At 44.8% G+C, this 18,636-nt stretch overlaps 1 protein-coding gene across 1 annotated transcript in view; it reads right to left on the bottom strand.

Annotated features, from left to right (window-relative positions):
• DCC (DCC netrin 1 receptor) overlaps positions 1 to 18,636 on the bottom strand; it is an 833,538-nt gene that overhangs the window by 409,910 nt on the left and 404,992 nt on the right. Inside the window, exon 3 of the mRNA XM_040337108.1 lies at positions 4,961 to 5,245. Coding sequence (XP_040193042.1) covers positions 4,961 to 5,245 — 285 coding nt within the window. The remainder of the gene's footprint in view (positions 1 to 4,960; positions 5,246 to 18,636) is intronic.

Genomic DNA, 18,636 nt, shown 5'->3' with positions numbered 1-18,636 from the left:
ACCATCATACAGAAATCCGCGTGTACACGATACGCGGCGATGAGGCCGCGCCACCGGTTAAAAAAACACCATCAGTTAAAAAAACGATCGTGTCAGAACGTGGTGACGTAAAACACAACGACGTGCTGAAAAAAACGAAGTTCAATGCTTCCAAGCATGCATCGACTTGATTCTGAGCATGCATGGATTTTTAACCGATGGTTGTGCCTACTAACGATCAATTTTTTTCTATCGGTTAGGTATCCATCGGTTAAATTTAAAACAAGATTGCTTTTTTTTAACCGATGGATAAATAACCGATGGGGCCCACACACGATCGGTTTGGTCCAATGAAAACGGTCCATCAGACCGTTCTTATTGGTTTGACCAATCGTGTGTACGCGGCATTACTCTTAAACTGTTCCCAAAAAGTTGGGAGCATGAAATTGTCCAAAATGTCTTGGTATGCTGACGCCTTAAGAATTCCCTTTACTGGAACTAAGGGGCCAAGCCCAACCCCTGAAAAACAACCCCACACCATAATCCCCCCTCCACCAAATGATTTGGACCAGTGCACAAAGCAAGGTCTATAAAGACATGCAAAAGGGAATTTGGGGTGGAGGAACAGAGTCCCGACCTCAACCCAACAGAACATCTTTGTTATGAATCGGAGCAGAGACTGCTAGCCAGGCCTTATCATCCAACATCAGTGTGTGACCCCCCCCGAATACGCTTCTGGAAGAATGGTCAAACATTCCCATAGACACACTCAGGGGCAGACCGACAACTCATGGGGCCCCCATGCAATAGGAGATTATGGGGCCCCCGGGCAATAGGAAATTATGGGGCCCCTGGGCAATAGGAGATTATGGGGCCCCCAGGCACTAGATTATGGGGCCACACAGTATACACACACATACAGTATACATACACAGTATACGCACACAGACACACAATATACACACACAGTATACATACGCACACTGAAAGGGTACTGGAGAGGCGGGGCAGCTATAATCTTGGGATTTAAAAAAAAAGAAGATTTTTACATACTGTCCCTGATTTTACTGAGGCTGGCAACCCTGATGGGGGCCCCCTAGTGGCATGGGGCCCTCAGGCAGTGCCCGAGTGCCTGAATGATCACTCCGCCCCTAGACACACTCCTAAACCTTGTGGGCAGCCTTCCCAGAAGAGTTGAAGCTGTTATAGCTGCAAAGGGTGCGCCAACTCAATATTGAACCCTCCAGACTAAGACTGGGATGCCATTAAAGTTCATGTGAGTGTAAAGGCAGATGTCCCAAAACTTTTGGTGATATAGTGTGTATTGAACATTATGTACGACCCTTTGGTGATGTCAGAGGCCACATTCGAGGCGTCCTTTAGCTCATAAGTTGACAACCACTGGGCCAAAGTGTTCACTGCCGCATACAATCGCCTTTCTGTTGTCTTTTTATTGCTTGTTTCAGGTAAACACTCTAAAATATTTCCCTGTTCCAGCGCTGCTATTTATCTATCGTTCCATAAATAAAAAGCCATTCATTGCTTCTATTGTGTGACACAGCTGATACTTTTTGTTGCGCGGTGGTAGTACATCATGTCAGCTCTCACATCAGGAGTTTTTCTTCGAGTTAAAAAAAAAAAAAAAAAGCTGGGAAATCTGCCAGTCTAGTAAAATTATACCGATCTGAAAGATCAGTCATTTCCAGCACGAGCGGCGGTGATAAATCTCTATTGTTTAACGAAATACAAATTCCCAAACAAGACACCGACTGCAAGATCTCCTAATTACGCTTCAGACTGAACAGCGCGCTCGCTAGGTGGAGCACGCTGGGAGACTGACGGGCCGGATAAAGTTTTAGGCAGCGCTGTGCTTTGGGGACCGTTTCGAGAAAAGACGGCGGTGGGTCCGGAATTGACGGGGAATTACAGAAAGTGACTATACTACAATCTCTCCCTTCTGCTTGGTGTATATACTAAAGATTCAATTGTTTTTTTAACCACTTCAGCCCCGGAAGAATTGGCTGCCCAATGACCGGGCCATTTTTTGCCATTCGACAATTGCACGGTCGTGTGACGCTGTCCTCCTATACGGGGGCAAAGGCCCCATCACTTCAGCAGGGGGGCCCAGGAAGCATGAAGAATAAAATCATGGACAGGAGGAAGTAACCAGTGCGGTGGGGGGTGGAATTACTAGAACTGATCCCCTGTATGACTCTGCCTGCAGAAGCTTTTGGCTGTTTTAGGGGGGAACTAAAGGGGATCTGTTCTAGTAAAAGTCCCCTGCAACACCAATTATCATCCTCACCCAGCAGTGCTGACAGCTTCTTCTCCTCTCCCTCATGCCGGCTGCTGCATAGTATTGGCGATTGCTTCAGAGTGGGCTATATGGGGCCCCATGATTTCTAACAACGGCCCTGATTGGCTGTAACAGTGGTCAGATCATTGAGAGCCTATCCTGACAGCTCCTGATCATAACTAGATACCCAGGGCTGTCTATGGTAGCTTGGTCACAGTGCGCGTGATCTCTGTGATTGGCAGTAACAGTGGTCACATGATCAAGCGGCTGTTCTGTAGATACCCAGAGCTGTCTATGACAGTTCAGTCACTGTGCTGGGAGCACACAAAGCTTGTGACTTCTGTGATTGGCCGTAACAGTGGTGACATGATCAAGAGCTTGTCCTGTAGAGACCTAGAGCTGTCCATGACAGTTTGGTCGTAGTCTTGATTGCTTCCCCCTGGCTCTAAAATAAGTTTCTAGGGTTTAGGGAGGGAGCATTTAAATGACCAGCCTTAATATTGAACAGAGTCCAGCCAATCCCTAGAGAGGTGTACCAAGTTGGTGGCTGGGAGAGCTGTTAAATAGTTTGGATTCCTGAGGAGATCTCATTCTCATTCTCCCTCCTTAGGGAATGGATAAGTGAGCAGAAAAAAAAGAAAGGGGCTGATTGGCCCTGGCCTCCTTGGGATTGGATGCTGAGCTACTAAAAATGGGCTGCACCTGAATTTGGGTGAGTAAGCCTCATATAAGTTCTGCAAGTTACTTCATGGCACCCTACTGTGAACCTATAGGGTGTTCCAGGCTAGCTTATCTGTTCTGCAAGCTTCCTCATGGTCCCCAGCTGTGAACCCTATAGACGGTTTCAGTCTAGCCTATCTGTTATGCAAGCTACTTCATAGTCCCTAGCTATGAACCTAAATATTGTTCCAGTCTAGCCTATCTGTTCTACAAGCTACTTCATGGTCCCCAGCTGTGAACCTTTTGACTGTTCCAGTATGGCTGTATCTGTTCTGCAAGCTACTTAATGGCACCCTACTGTGAACCTATAGGCTGTCCCAGGCTGGCCTATCTGTTCTGCAATCCTCCTAATGGTCCCCAGCTGTGAACCCTATACTTAAGCCTCGTACACACGATCAGTTTTCCAGACGGGGTAGAGCTTTTGGCCTAGAATCCCGGTCGCGTGTATGCTCCTCACAGTTTTTCCGAGGGAAAAACTGCCCAAAATCCACCGGACAAAAAAATAGAACCAGTTCTCTTTTTTCCTGCCGGTAAATCCGGCAGACTTTTGCCCAATGTTTTTTTGGCAGTTTTCCTGTCGGGAAAACCGGCCATGTGTAGGGGAGAGATTCTCGGCTTTCCCCTCGGGATTTCCGACAGGAACTTTTCCCATCGGAAATCCCGTACGCGTGTACGAGGCAACAGTTTCAGTCTAGCTTATCTGTTCTGCAAGCTACTTCATGGTCCCCAGCTATGAACCAAAATACTGTTCCAGTCTAGCCTATTTGTTCTACAAGCTACTTCATGGTCCCAAGATGTGAACCTTTAAACTGCTCCAGTACGGCCATATATGTTCTGCAAGCTACTTAATGGTCTCCAACTGTGAACCTTTAGACTGTTCCAGTCTAGCCATAGACTGTCATGGTCCCCAGCTATGAACCTAAATACTGTTCCAGTCTAGCGTATCTGTTATACAAGCTACTTCATGGTCCCAGGCTGTGAACCTTTAGATAGTTCCAGTATGGCCATATCTGTTCTGCAAGCTACTTCATTGTCCCCAGCTGTGAACCTTTAGGCTGTTCCAGTCTGGCAATATCTGTTCTGCAAATGACTTCATGGTCCCCAGCTATGAACCTAAATACTATTCCAGTCTAATCCATCTGTTCTACAAGCTACTTCATGGTCCCCATCTGTGAACCTATATACTGTACCAGTCTAGCCTATGCCTATCTGTTCTGTAAACTACTTCATGGTCCTCAGCCATGAATCTAAAGATTGTTCCCGTCTTGCTGAATATGATTTACAAAATATCTCATGGTGCCCAGCTGGGAGTGAAAAGAAACTGTGCTTTTCGCTGTTTAGAGAATTGTCCTCCGTAGATTACTGTTCGAAGTTTTGGCATATTCGACACCACCCCAAATCCCTTCCATAGTTCCTATCAGCAATAAAATACAGAAAAAGACAAACCACCTAGACCAGGGGTCCCAAACTGGCAACCCTCCAGCTGTTGTGAAACTACAAGTCCCATGAGGCATGGCAAGGATGACAGTTAAAAGAATAACTCCCACAGGCAGAGACATGATGGGTATTATAGTTTCGCAAAAGCTGGAGGGCCGTTGGTTTGAGACCCCTGCCCTAGACTATTCAATGAGCCTTAGTGAATGGACTGTTGCTGTGTGTCTGGCTCAGCACCAGAACCAGTTCATCTAAGTGGCTCTGATGGGGGAAAGCACTACAGACATTTTCAACATGGCAGCACTAGAAGGTTAAGTTATAGGTGGTGACTTTAATGAAACGATGGTAGGTAGGTTAAGGGCGTGAAATCAAAAAGGAAGGTAAGAAATCCCAAGCCACTTTCACACTTAAGTCTTCTAATGTTCAATCAAAGTTGTCTGTGCCACGTCCGCGCCACATGAAGGGAAAGCAAAAGAGCATTAAATGCCCTTATCCAAAGTTAAGCATGTAAAAATCTGAAAGTATGCTCACCGGATAATAGGCGGATTTCAGCCTCATTCCCTGTCCTGGAGCTGCCGGGGTTTTTGGCCAAGCATCTGTAGAGTCCAGCATCTCCCGATTGAAGTCGACTAATCTGCAGTGTCCCCGAAGGCAGGACCAGCACACGCGTGTCACCAGGAATCAGTACCAGATCCTCTTGATTCTTCTGCCAATGGATAGAGGGCATGGGCTCGCCAACTATTTCACACTTCAGTAAAGCCGTATCACCCAGGAAAGACGTGACGGATTCCGTCTGGGACAGGAACCTCAGCGGACCTGAAAATATAACACAAAAGGGGTTAAACCTACAAAATGAAAAATACAATGTCCTTGTCATATAGGTGTGTATATATTCGAAATTTAAAGTAATGAAATAGTTGTTTGATATTAAAACTTCTAAATATTTTAAAGCTAAACTCCAGCCTTCCCTTCAGCCTGGCACAATTGTACAGTTCCTCTTCTGTACTGAAATAGCTGATGATATCACTGCAAACAGCATTTGGCTGAATATGAGCCGATAATAAAATTGCCTAAAACACTTCAGAATTCATCCTGCTGCTTAGGATGTTGTTCCAGAACTGAGAAGGCTTTTTTAGATGTTGTTTGGCAAACTCTAATCTGGCCTTCCTCTTTTTGAGGCTCACCAATTGTTTACATCTTGTGGTGAACCCTTCTCTTGATTGTTGACTTTGACACACATACACCTACCTCCTGGAGAGTGTTCTTGATCTGGCCAACTGTTGTGAAGGGTGTTTTCTTCACCAGGGAAAGAATTATTCGGTCATCCACCACAGTTGTTTTCCGTGGTCTTCAGATCTTTTGGTGTTGCTGAGCTCACTGGATTTTTTATTTTTAGGGATGTTCCAAACAGTTAATTTGGCCACACCTAATGTTTTTGCTATCTCTCTGATGGGTTTGTTTTGTTTTTTCAGCCTAATGATGGCTTGCTTCACTGATAGTGACAGCTCTTTGGATCTCATATTGAGAGTTGACAACAACAGATTCCAAATGCAAATAGCACATGTGAAATTAACTCTGGACCTTTTATCTGCTCCTTGTAAATGGGATAATCAGGGAATAACACACAACTGGCCATGGAACAGCTGAGCAGCCAATTGTCCCATTACTTTTGGTCCCTTAAAAAGTGGGAGGCACATAGACAAACTGTTTTAATTCCTACACCGTTCACCTGATTTGGATGTAAATACCCTCAAATTAAAACGGAACGTCTGCAGTTAAAGCACATCTTGTTCAAATCATTTCAAATCCATTGTGGTGGTGTATAGAGCCAAAAAGATTAGAATTGTGTCGATGTCCCAATATTTATGGACCTGGCTGTATATATATATACTTATATTAAGAGTTTACTAACATTACAGCCCCTTCTACTGTACAAATCAGTATTGTCACTACTGGTACTGGCTTCTGGGGGCCATGGGCCACACTGTAAGTACTAAAGAGCCCTTAGGCAGCAAGTTGAGCACCAGGGGACTACACTGTTCTGAAAGTGTGTGTTATTTTGTTCAAGTATTAATCAAGTCCATCTTCCAACTTTTCTTTCTAAGTTACTGAAAAAGCCATTGACGTTCTGTAAAAATACTCTTTAATTGGAAATAGATTCAGATTGATGAATATAGAGGCATGTTGGCAATTACAAAGCACTTATCATGTAAAACACTGCGGTTTGCCAATAATTGCGTTTGTGCGCCGTAATGGAATGCGCAAGGGGCCTGTTTCATGCAATGCAGACAAATGATATCGCGAGCAGATAGCGGAGACGGCACAAGGCAACCGCGCCGCAAGGACGCATCGGTCCCTCCGTGTTCATTGGGTGGAAACTGAGATATTAGAGAAGAAATGTAATTAGCAATCACCAAGATAAATCCTTGTATTGAGAATCTATAGTGACTCAGCTGCGCTCAAGAAAATCAATTTGCCATTTTCTTATCTGCGCCTGTTCGGAGTCTACAACAACAACAAGACAAAGAAAAAAAACATTTAAAAGCGAGTTTGCCTTTGCATGTCAAAAGATGAAAAACAAAATCAACGCAAATCATAGACCATCACAAGGGCTGAGATATCTTGGGTAGGAAAACCTGTGCTGAGATAATATGAGGGGGGGGGGGGCGGTTTCGGGGTGCAACTGCTGACCTCTCCTTCTAAAAATGCTAGTTGCTTGACTGTTGTGGTGATATAACATTTTGCATGGGATTCTACTTTAAATAGCAATCCCATGCACCAAGTTAAAACATTCAGCTACTTATGCCAACCAGTAAACAAAGCAATAGGGGCAAAGTCAGAGCATTACATTAATTTACCTTTAATATAGTTTCTATGCTGCAGAATAAGCAGACACAGTTCCATAGAGCAGCGGTTCACCAACCAGTGGTCCATTGACCACTGATGGTCCATGAGAAAATTTTAGTGGTCCTCAGGGGTTCTGCCTCAAATCAACATTGTGACAGATGTATACCGAGCAATGTTGTTTCCAGTGTTGTCCTCAATGCGCGCTGACAGTTAATACCCGATGCCTCCTCTGTAGTTAGCTGGCTCCTGTGAACTCAGAAGGAGGCGCCGGGAGTACTGCAAAGATGAGTACTACAAAGAGGGGGAGGTGAAGAAGGAGGGGATTTCCAATGGCATCGCTGATTACAGACTGTGGGGGGGGGGGGCACGGAGCTTGAGCAACTGGCTTGATAAGGAGGTGAGTCTATGTAAGGCAGCAGTGTGATGCAAAGAGTTGAAGGGGGTGGGGGGGTGGGGGGTTAGAGAGCTGGAGCATTGTGTGTATAAGGCATGTAAAATTTAAGTTAGTGGTCCATGGGATTCAAAATTGTGGGTTTAGTGGTCTGTGAGGTCTGAAAGGTTGGCGACCACTGCCATAGAGGGTCAGTAGGAGCAGGGCTGGGACTGGGGGGTTGAAGGGGAAGCTGCCTGGGGCACAGTGTTTTTATGTGTCATGGAGGTACTAGGAGAAAGCAGTATGTACAGTTCATTCAACCAAGCTGCTCACCCTTTCCATCCATTACTATCCTGCTTTGGGGCTGCCTTACCTGACAGGTGGAGCCCAAGCAAAGGAGCATGAATGTCTCCATGCACATTACAACTGTCAAACAAGCAGAAGCAGCACTGTAGTGCTGGTGTAGCACCCTCCTAGATAGGTGCTAGGTTAGGTGCATTTACTGACTTAGTGTAATCAGTTGAGCTGCGCGTGATTGTTTTGGTCTTTTCTGGGTTTCACTGGCTGCAGGGTTGACTGCTTCCCCCTGTCTGTCTGGAAAGATTCTAGAAGATAGTGGGCTGGGAGAGTCAAATCAGCAGCTGAATACTTATGCACACCAGCAAATTCCTGGGGAGAGATGCCCAGATGGTGTCTGGGAGGGAGCATAAATAATCTGCGACTTGGTAAAGAGGGGTTCTTGTCCTAGAAAGAGGAAATTTCAGCCTGAAGAACTGCTGCCCTCCCAGCAGGCTTGCCATGGGTCTGCTGTTCATTGAGGTCACAGCTAGGGGGGCCATTCGTCTGGGGATCTGGTCTGGTATTACTGGAGTGGTGTCTGGAAGATACTGGAAAGAGGCACCCATAGATCCAAGGACATTAGTGAGTGCAGTGCACTTGTATTGCAAAGTGGAATTTGCCTTTTAGTAAATCAACCCCAGTTTGCCAGTTGTCCTGGTATAGCTCAGTCCGCTTGTGCAAGGACTCTGCTCAGAATAATAGGAGGAAGATTAGTGTCTTCAAGTTGCTGCCAAAGTTACTGGAGTACAGTTACCCTACCCTATATAAGTTTTGATTCTATATGAAAGCATCAGAAAAACATACCCCTAGACTGTTCATTGAGCCAAAGGAGTGACTGTGACTTTGTGCCCGACTGCGGGTAAAAGACCTTAGGGACCTAAACAGCGGGCTCCTGCAGGAGTGAGCTCTACATAAGTATCATAGATCCCAACTGCAGAAGATGATTGGGTATGGGTACTCCAATCAGGAGGAAGGGGAAGGCACGGTGTAGCGTCTTCGCCTTGGGCACTGGATGGTCTATTCCTGGCACTAAGTAGGAGGGCAGTAGGATTCTACTTACTGAATTCTGTTTTGTGTAACTTATCCCTCTGCTGTATTACCAATCCCTTTTAAACTTCCAAGACAGGTTTGAATGTAATTTGTGGCTATGAGAAATGTTTTTAGATCTACAAAAGTCTTTCTCTGTGTGAGAGGCAGTGCAGAGGGTGTTCCAGCATCCCCAGCAGGCGTGTTCCAGGATGATCAGATTACAGACACAATGGGCTGATATGGACTGGTGTACTACATCAATGTCTGGATGGAATAATGGAACAACCCAAGAGGCAGACTACTCTACCTGTGTATATCTGAAGGTTTGCTTTCCGGTCTTCACTAGATTATTCCTTTAAAGTGGATATTAGGCGTGTATTGGGCATATGAAAATCATAAAGGATTTTTTTTAAGTTTGATCACCTTTATGTAAACAGCAAAAAGTACTGACAGCAATAACAACAGCAAAGAGTGAGCCAAGCATGGGAGAAAGCCAAATTGCGTTGGAGGTGAAAATAAAATGTCATTAACTTGTCAATCATTTACAGAGCAGATGAAGAATATAAATGTTTTAGTCTTTTATTTATGTAATAGAGGCGCCCCCCCCCCACTGCCACTTACAGTAACTACAGTATGTTGAGCTTACTGTTTGGTATCATATTTTGGGGGAAAATACTAAGGGCCAGATTCTCGTCCAGCGGCGGCGTAACGTATCCGATTTACGTTATGCCGCCGCAACTTAGACGTGCTGTATTCTCAAAGCACTTGCTCCGTAAGTTGCGGCGGCGTAGCGTAAATCGTCCGGCGTAAGCCCGCCTAATTCAAATTTGGATCAGGGGGGCGTGTTTTATGTAAATGTACTGTGACCCGACGTGATTGACGTTTTACCCGAACGGCGCATGCGCCGTCCGTGGAATTTCCCAGTGTGCATTGCTCCAAAGTAGGCCGCAAGGACGTCATTGGTTTAGACGTAAACGTAAATGAAGTCCAGCCCCATTCACGGACGACTTACGCAAACGACGTAACTTTTTCAAATTTCGACACAGGAACGACGGCCATACTTAACATTGTTAAGCCGCACTTATGCCACCATATAGCAGGGGCAACTATACGCCGGGAAAAGCCTAACGTAAACGGCGTAACTTTACTGCGTCGGCCAGGCGTACGTTCGGGAATTCACGTATCTAGCTAATTTGCATACTCGACGCAGAATTCGACGGAAGCGCCACCTAGCGGCCAGCGTAAATATGCAGTTACGATCCGACGGTGTGACACAGTTACGCCAGTCGGATCTACGGGAAATCTATGCCTAAGAATCAGGCGCATAGATACGACCGTGCAACGCAGAGATACGACGGTGTATCTGGAGATACGCCGTCGTATCTCTTCTGAGAATCTGGGCCTAAAAGTTTTTTAATTCCATCTAAAAGATATATTTTTATTTTGGGCAGCCAGCAGAGGAAGTCATTAGTGGCTCTAGCGTAAAATATATTTTTTTGATATTTTAGAAGGAAAATTCATACCAAGTGCTAAACGACTACGTTGGGCGGCCATTACAGCATAGTCTCAACAGAAAAATGCCTTATCTCCTACCTGGCCAGTTCATGCCACCACATTATGGTAGTGTGCACTGAAAAAAGTATAGCAGGTTCTGCTTCTTTTCAGCACAATGCAATTCTAAGCAAACGACTGTCTTATACTGTGCGGCAGACAATAAAACTTAAAGCGGTTGTAAACCCATCGATGTAACACTTAAAAAAAACTGTTAACATTCCCGGCATGCCGGGAATGCTAACTGCACATTGGTTGTGCTCTCAACCAAACTGTCAAACCATCCAATGGCTGGTGTCATAACTGATCACATGTGCAGCTTCATGGCAGTTGAAGATTGAACAAAGGCCAAGATGGCAGCTTCCTTGGCTGAAAAAGATAGGAGGGTTTACAACCGCTTTAAAGGGGTTGTAAAGGTTCATGTTTTTCCCCCTTAATGCATCCTATCCATTCAGGTGAAAAAACATCTTACGATTACCGCCCCCCCCCCCCCCCCCGTTTTACTTACCTGAGCCCTGGAAAGTCCTGCGTCACAAATGCGCTCTTTCTTTGCCCGGGCTTCTCGGCTCTTCATTGGATAGATAGATAGCAGCGCAGCCATTCGCTCACGCTGCAGTCAATCAAATCCAATGAAGCAGGCACCTGGGGGTTCGGGGCTGAGTCCTGTACTTGGCGGCTATGGACGCTGAATTTAGGATTCGGGAGCGTGCCCGCAAGGTGACCCCCTTGGGAAAGCGCTTCCCAGAGGGGGGTATCTGAGGCAGGGAGGAGCCGAGAGAGCCGCCATGGGACTGATTTGTCTGAATAAGACATGATCCTTCTAATAGACAAAAATGACTAGATGTAAAAGATGGGGGATGTGGAGCACAGAAGCATGACCTTTCAGGACAGACTTGCCGTCTTTTAGCTCAGAAGACACAATCAACGTTATCATAAAAAAAAAATACAGAAAACCTTCTCACAATAGCAGAAACTAATTACAATTAACAATACAAACAGTGATCTCCCCCCTCCTCAGTCTAGTAGGCAGAAAACTATAGTAGGAGTAGACTGTCCGGCTCCTTCCCAGTTTTAGAGGCCTGTGATCAGCTCTTTATATATATCCTGGGAGATATTGTGAATAAATATTACTGTTATATTAAAGTAACCACCTTCTGATTGTCCATTAAACAGCTGTCCATCATTTTTCTCATTCACCCTGTGCCTCTAATGGACACAGGGTGGCTAAGGCCTCGTACACAAGACCGAACATGTCTGCTGAAACTGGTCTGCGGACCAGTTTCCCCGGACATGTCCGACCGTGTGTACGGCCTAGCAGACCGGATTCCAGGTTTCCAGCGGACAAAAGTTTCTTAGCATGCTAAGAAACTTGTCCGCTGGAACCATGTCCGTCGGACATGTCTGATGGTCAGTACGACTCATCGGACATGTCCGCTGGCCCGAAATCCCGCGCATGCGTCGAATTGATTCGACGCATGCGTGGAAGCATTGACCTTCCGTGTCAGAGAACGTCGGTGTCGTCTACGTCACCACGTTCTCTGTCTGCAGGGATTTTGGTCTGATGGTGTGTACACACATCAGACCAAAATCTCCCAGCAGACATGTCCGATGAAAATGGTCCGTGGACCGTTTTCATCGGACATGTCTGCTCGTCTGTACAAGGCCTTAGACATAGGAGGTGCATGGGGAGCTGAAACAAGGGTTTCCCAACCTCTCCAAGCGATTCTTGGTTCCATGGGCCCTCCCGTCACAGATACTAAACCCACAACAGTAAAATCAGTCTGTTCATGCAGTAAAGCATGCTTGTTATGCTCACTGTGGAACCTAAAGGGGTTAATCCTCTGCATTGCGTAAAAAGGCTGCTTGATCATATCTTCTTGGATCCTCCCCTTCTTCCACTGACTCCAGAACATGTACGGATAAGAGAGAGTTACTGGAGTCAGGCTGCACATGCTCAGTTTGGTGTATATCTCTAGAGAGTTTTTTCCTTGGGAGAGTGCATATGATCAGGGGCGGACTGACAACTCACTGGGCCCCTGGGCAATAGAAGATTATGGGGCCCCAGGGCTTACAGATGGCCACCAAGCCAGGAGGCATTACAGAGGCGGGGCAGCTAAAATCTCAGGATTTTCACATCAAAAGCATGTCGGTTTCGGACATATCAGGGACAGATGTAAAAAACCCACAGATTTTTACATACTGTCCCTGGTTTTAATGAGCCTGGCAACCCTGATGGGGCCCCCTAGTGGCATGGGGCCCTCGGGCAGTGCCCGAGTGCCTTAATGGTCAGTCCACCCCTGCATATTATCAACACAGGGCCAATCAGCACTGTCCAAACACAGGCTTAGGGGTCCTGGACCCTGATAGGACAGCTCAGTGCAGTATGAAAACTCCTCCCACAAGCTTTAACCAGACACTGATAGAAGTCACAAGACTGCTATATACTGCTGATGAGAAAGGGTATTTATCAGTTTATATTTACTAAAACGATTGCATTTCCATGTTCTGTGTTCTGTGGGAGACCAGATATAGTGAATGCAGGCTCCTGGGTTTAGTAACACTTTAATGATAGCTTTTTCCATCATAAGATATTTGAAAAATAATACAGAATTTAATGTATAATACAGAAGTTGTACAGAAAGCTCTATATGACCAAGGAATGGGCCATGAGTCTTACATCTATAGACTACCCCTAGCATAGAAGGTTCAAGACGCATGGTGTATGGCCGAGAGCTGTGACTCTATATGCATAGCGCACAGAGAACCTGTTTCCCAAAGCACCAGCGTGTAAATCCCTCTGTCAGGCTACCATTTACGTATTACCAAATCAGTCATTCAACTTATTTTCACTCCATTACGTCTCCAAAACAAACAAAATGTGTGTTCTGCCCCTGGGCTCAGCATTTCAGCAGTCAAGGTTTTTTTTTTTTTCTTTTCATATATTTTCTTGTGTTCGGTATTAACGCTTTCATCTGCTCCGCGAAAAGCAATTCCTATTATCGTTTGACATTTCGTTTATATGAGAAATGCTGCGGCAGATTCTAAAAAAAGAGCACTGGGATAATTAAAGGGAACTCTCCGGCCAGATCTGAAACTGTAAAGTAATTGTAAAATCTTGTTTTAAAAAAATTAAAACATGTTATACTTACCCTCCCTTGTGCAGTTGGTTTTGCACAGAGCAGCCCAGATCCTCCTCTTTTCGGGTCCCTCTTCGCTGCTCCTGGCCCCTCCCTCCTATCGAGTGCCCCCCCCCCCCCCACAGTCAGCAGCTTCCTATGGGGGCACTGGAGCCAAGTCACAGTTCCGTGTGTCTATTCACACAAGGAGCCCTGACCCAGCCCTGCCCCCTCTCTTCCTGATTGGCTGACTGACTTTGATTGACAGCCGTGAGAACCAATGATGTTAGGAGGTGCTGGGGTAGCTTCTACACACAGAAGGTTTTTTTATCTTAATGCATAGAATGGAGCAAATTTTTAATTTGTTGGTTTCGTTTTAAGGACTGCCTCCTGCACATTTACGTCGGCAGACTGGCACGGCTGGGCACATGCATGTACAGGTACGTCCTGTGCTAGTACCCAGCCGTGGGTCCGAAAACTCCGGGACCGCGGGACCCGCAGACCCGATCGCTGCTGGAGTCCCGCGATCGTCCCCGGAGCTGAAGAACGGGGAGAGCTGTGTGTAAACACGGCTTCTTCGTTCTTCACTGTGGCGGCGTAATCGATCGTGTGATCCCTTTTATAGGGATACACAATCAATGACGTCACACCTACAGCCACACCCACCTACAGTTAGAAACACAGATGAGGTCACACATAGCCCCTTATGGTTAACTCCCAAACTGCAATTTTCACAGTAAACAATGCATTTTAAATGCATTTTTTGCTGTGAAAATGACAATGGTCCCAAAAATGTGTCAAAATTGTCCGAAGTGTCCGCCATAATGTCGCAGTCACGAAAAAAATCGCTGATCGCCGCCATTAGTAGTAAAAAAAAAAAAAATAATAATAAAAATGCAATAAAACTATCCCCTATTTTGTAAACGCTATAAATTTTGCGCAAACCAATCGATAAACACTTATTGCAGTTTTTTTTACCAAAAATAGGTAGAAGAATACGTATCGGCCTAAACTGAGGAAAAAAATTGTTTTTTTATATATTTTTGGGGAATATTTATTATAGCAAAAAGTAAAAAATATTGCATTTTTTTAAATTGTCGCTCTATTTTTGTCTATAGCGCAAAAAAAATAAAAACCGCAGAGGTGATCAAATACCACCAAAAGAAAGCTCTATTTGTGGAAAAAAAAAGCCAATATTGTTTGGGAGCCACGTCGCACGACCGCGCAATTGTCTGTTAAAGCGACGCAAGTGCCGAATCGCAAAACTTGGCTGGGTCCTTTAGCTGCCTAAAGGTTCGGGGTCTTAAGTGGTTAAGGCAGTACGCTCCATTGGATCCTTGGTTTAAATCTCAGATAGGACAACATCTGCATGAGTATGCATGTTCTCCCTGTGGTTCTGTGGGTTTCCTCTTGTTAATCTGGTTTTCTACCACGCTCCACAGATATGCTGGTGGGTTAATGGGCTCCTGTCTAAATTGGCTCTAGTACATATACACATTGGCTATGCACACGTGTTATCCCATTCTGTATGCCAGTCCCAAGCTAAGCAATTGAAGAGCATTGAGAAAAGATCTGGCAACCTACCTCGTAAAAATTGCCCAGAAATTTCTATGGAAAACCCTTAAGCTCATCAGACATGGTGCCCAGTGAGCTGACCCATAGAAAAGCTGAGATTAAGATTGAACAGATTATTGCATACTGTACATAAAAAGAAGAAAGCTCAGGGTGAGCATTGCCAGTGTGGGCAAGTTTGCAAGTGGCCAACAGGAGGTGGAATCTGCCATAGAGGAATTCAGTGATAAAAAAAAGAAGGCGCAGTTGTTGGACAGAGAAAGAGGCAGCTGTTTCTTCCTTTTGCAGTTTTTACAGCAGTCCTGTAGCCGCATCCAGTGCGCATGCCTCAGAATCGCTTCGGAACTACTCCCTAAGATACGACGGATCACTGCCTACGACGTGAACGTAACCTACGCCCAGCCCTATTCACGTACAACGTAAACTACGTAAAATACGACGGCTGTGTTCCCTGATCCATACCTTAGCATTAGTTGCGCCTCATATATGGGGAATAACTTTACGCCGGACGTACGACTTACGCAAACCGCGTATATTATGCGCCGGGTGCAAGTACGTTCGTGAATCGGCGTATCTCCCTCATTTGCATATGTGCATAGAAAATCAATGGGAGCGGCAAATGCGCCCAGCGTAAATATGCGCCCACGAAACGACGGGCGTAGGCAAGTTAACGTCGGTCGTAGGAAGCCTATTTTTAGGCGTATCTCAGATTATGGGCAAGGCACACAGATACGACGGCGCATAGTTACACTTACGCGGCATATCTCGAGATACGTCGGCGTAAGTGCTTTGTGAATCCGGGCCATTGAGAGCTGATTGGAGGGAAGGGACACACCCCCCTTCACACAGAACACAGGAAGAGAGCCAGGGTAATTTTTAATGTTGATTGACCCTGGGCAACAGTTTTCTTGGTCTCCATCTGCTCTGAGACATACAATAAATATCAGCTAGACTTCAAATCAGTTTACTGTATCAGATCAGGCAGTGATTGTGATTGGTTGCCAGAGGTTACAGCATATCATTACCACTTACTGACTGGTTGCTAGAGGTTACAGCATGCATTATGGGTCACTGATTTTATTGCTAGAGGTTACAGCACATGCTTTCTTCTTGTTGATTGGTTGCTAGAGATTACTGTACAGTAATACTACTCACTGATTGGTTGCTAGAGGTTACAGCACATCATCTCTTCACTGCAGAGGGTCATGATATACATGATATACATTTATTTACACATGAATGCTGCCGACCTCAGCTATGTACATATGAATGTCCCCATTATTTACATATGAATGACGGTTATTTACATATAAACTCAGGGTATGCAGGTGAGTCATCTGTACACAAACAATAGGCAGAGCTGGGCAGCATTAGTAGCAGCACTTCACACTGAGATATTAGGACACAGCACAGGACTAAAACATCAAGGGATAAGGACATTTAAACTGGAATAGTTGGCAAGTATGAGGCAGCTGCTTTGGGCCCCACGACAATTACAGGGCCCAAGGAAGCTGTCCCTTTTGCCCTGCTTTAAAGACATCCCTGAAGAGAACTGAGGCTGACAATCACAGGCTGCATGCTGGAGCTCTCTCTCCTGTAACCTTTTTACCTTCTGGTGTCAGGAAGTGACTCATGCAGATAACAAAGGAATGAGGCAGGAGACAGAAACCACACTTAGTGTTCTGGACTGAGACAAGCACACACTATAGAGGGATATGCTATTATTCTGAGGTTTACATGTTAAAGACTCTCTCCAGTTTTAACAGTCATTTGCAATCTTTAGGTAAAATCTTTCACCTGGAGACCTGGTCACAACTACCACAGTCTCACATGCAATGGGGAGGTGTCATAATAATAATAATAATAATAATAATAATAATAATAAATAATAAAAGCTCCAAACAAGACTATAAGTGCAAACAAGACTATAGTTTCTACCTCTTTGAATAATCTCAATTCAGGTGAAAATCATCAGGGTGTGTGGTATGGGGCAGGGATTGTGCAGAAGCAGGTGGTTTAGAATAAACCGAATAATTGATGTCTTTAGAGTGCGGCCTGGAGTTTTATAATTCAGCATTTGTGTGGCGCAGGACATGCTCCTTTCTGGAATCAGCATCTAGTGTGGAAACTGAGCTGAGAGGTTATGCACAAAGACCTGGAGCGGGGTTTGTTGGCTGTTTCTACAGCTATAGGAAAAGTACAGTGTCTTTTCTTTGAAGACATATTGTAAGTATTTTTAGACAAAGTACATTTTGATGTGACATTTACCTTTTTTTGATATCCTTGCTCTTATATATAGTTGTGTTAAATAGAGTGATTTATATTTTAACCACTAGAGGGAGCAGGCGCTCCGTTTTCAGTCACTCTGCCTCTCTTCATATCAGCTGCTGCCATAAAGTCTGAGCCGCACAGTGAATTGTTTTCGTTGGGTCATAAACTGGCGATGTGAACAGAGGCAGTACTATGAAGTGTATGTAGTGAGCAAATAAGGCTGCCACCATGAACTTAAATAATTAAAAACTATATACAGAAGCAACGTTTCTAAAACGCGCATTGCTAATATTCTTAACATCCACCTGATCTGTTTTTCTCAAAAATCATAGAAAAATATGACACATTCTTCTCGGCTGCTCACTAGCATTCCAGGGACATCATAGTATGCTGCAATGTTTGGAATGAATGGCACGTTTCTCATAATGTTGCTAATACTGACACCTTTTTTGATTCCATAATAACTGTGAAATGAATGCAGACAATTAAGAAGCCAAATCTGTCCTTTGTTATTAAAATGTAAACCTTGAGCTCTGCGATCCGAAACGTTACAAACCAAACCGAATAATACAGTCAACTATCTTCTCCTTTGTACCAATTCTGTTCAACACGTTTAAAGGAAAAGAAGAAGTACGGAGGATGCCATTGTGCCCTCTGCTGAAAATGCTAGTTGCCTGGCTGCCATGGTGAATCAGTGGTTTCAGTACTTACTGATTCAAAACAAGTATACAGACAAGTGTTCCGAATTGATTCTGATTATCGTTATTTGCATTTTTTTGTTCCAGGTCATTATACAGTATATTCCTGTTTTGCTTCTTGCACACTAGTGCTGCAAGGTGACTATATATTAATTTTCACAAAGTCTGCTGCTTCAGTGTTTTTAGATCTTTTTGTCAGATATTACTATGGTATACAGTGGAACCTCCTAACTTGGGTTGCGAGTGTTGTCTCGCACAATGAGCAGGATTCAGGCCAAAGCGGTATACTAATGACCATCGTTAGTAGGCACGACCATCGGTTAAAAATCCACGCATGCTCAGAATCAAGTCGACGCATGCTTGGAAGCATTGAACTTCGTTTTTTTCAGCACGTTGTTGTGTTTTACGTCA

Source organism: Rana temporaria, chromosome 1, assembly GCF_905171775.1.
Source record: "Rana temporaria chromosome 1, aRanTem1.1, whole genome shotgun sequence".
NCBI classification, from domain to species: domain Eukaryota; kingdom Metazoa; phylum Chordata; class Amphibia; order Anura; family Ranidae; genus Rana; species Rana temporaria.
This window is presented reverse-complemented; position numbering and strand designations above follow the sequence as displayed.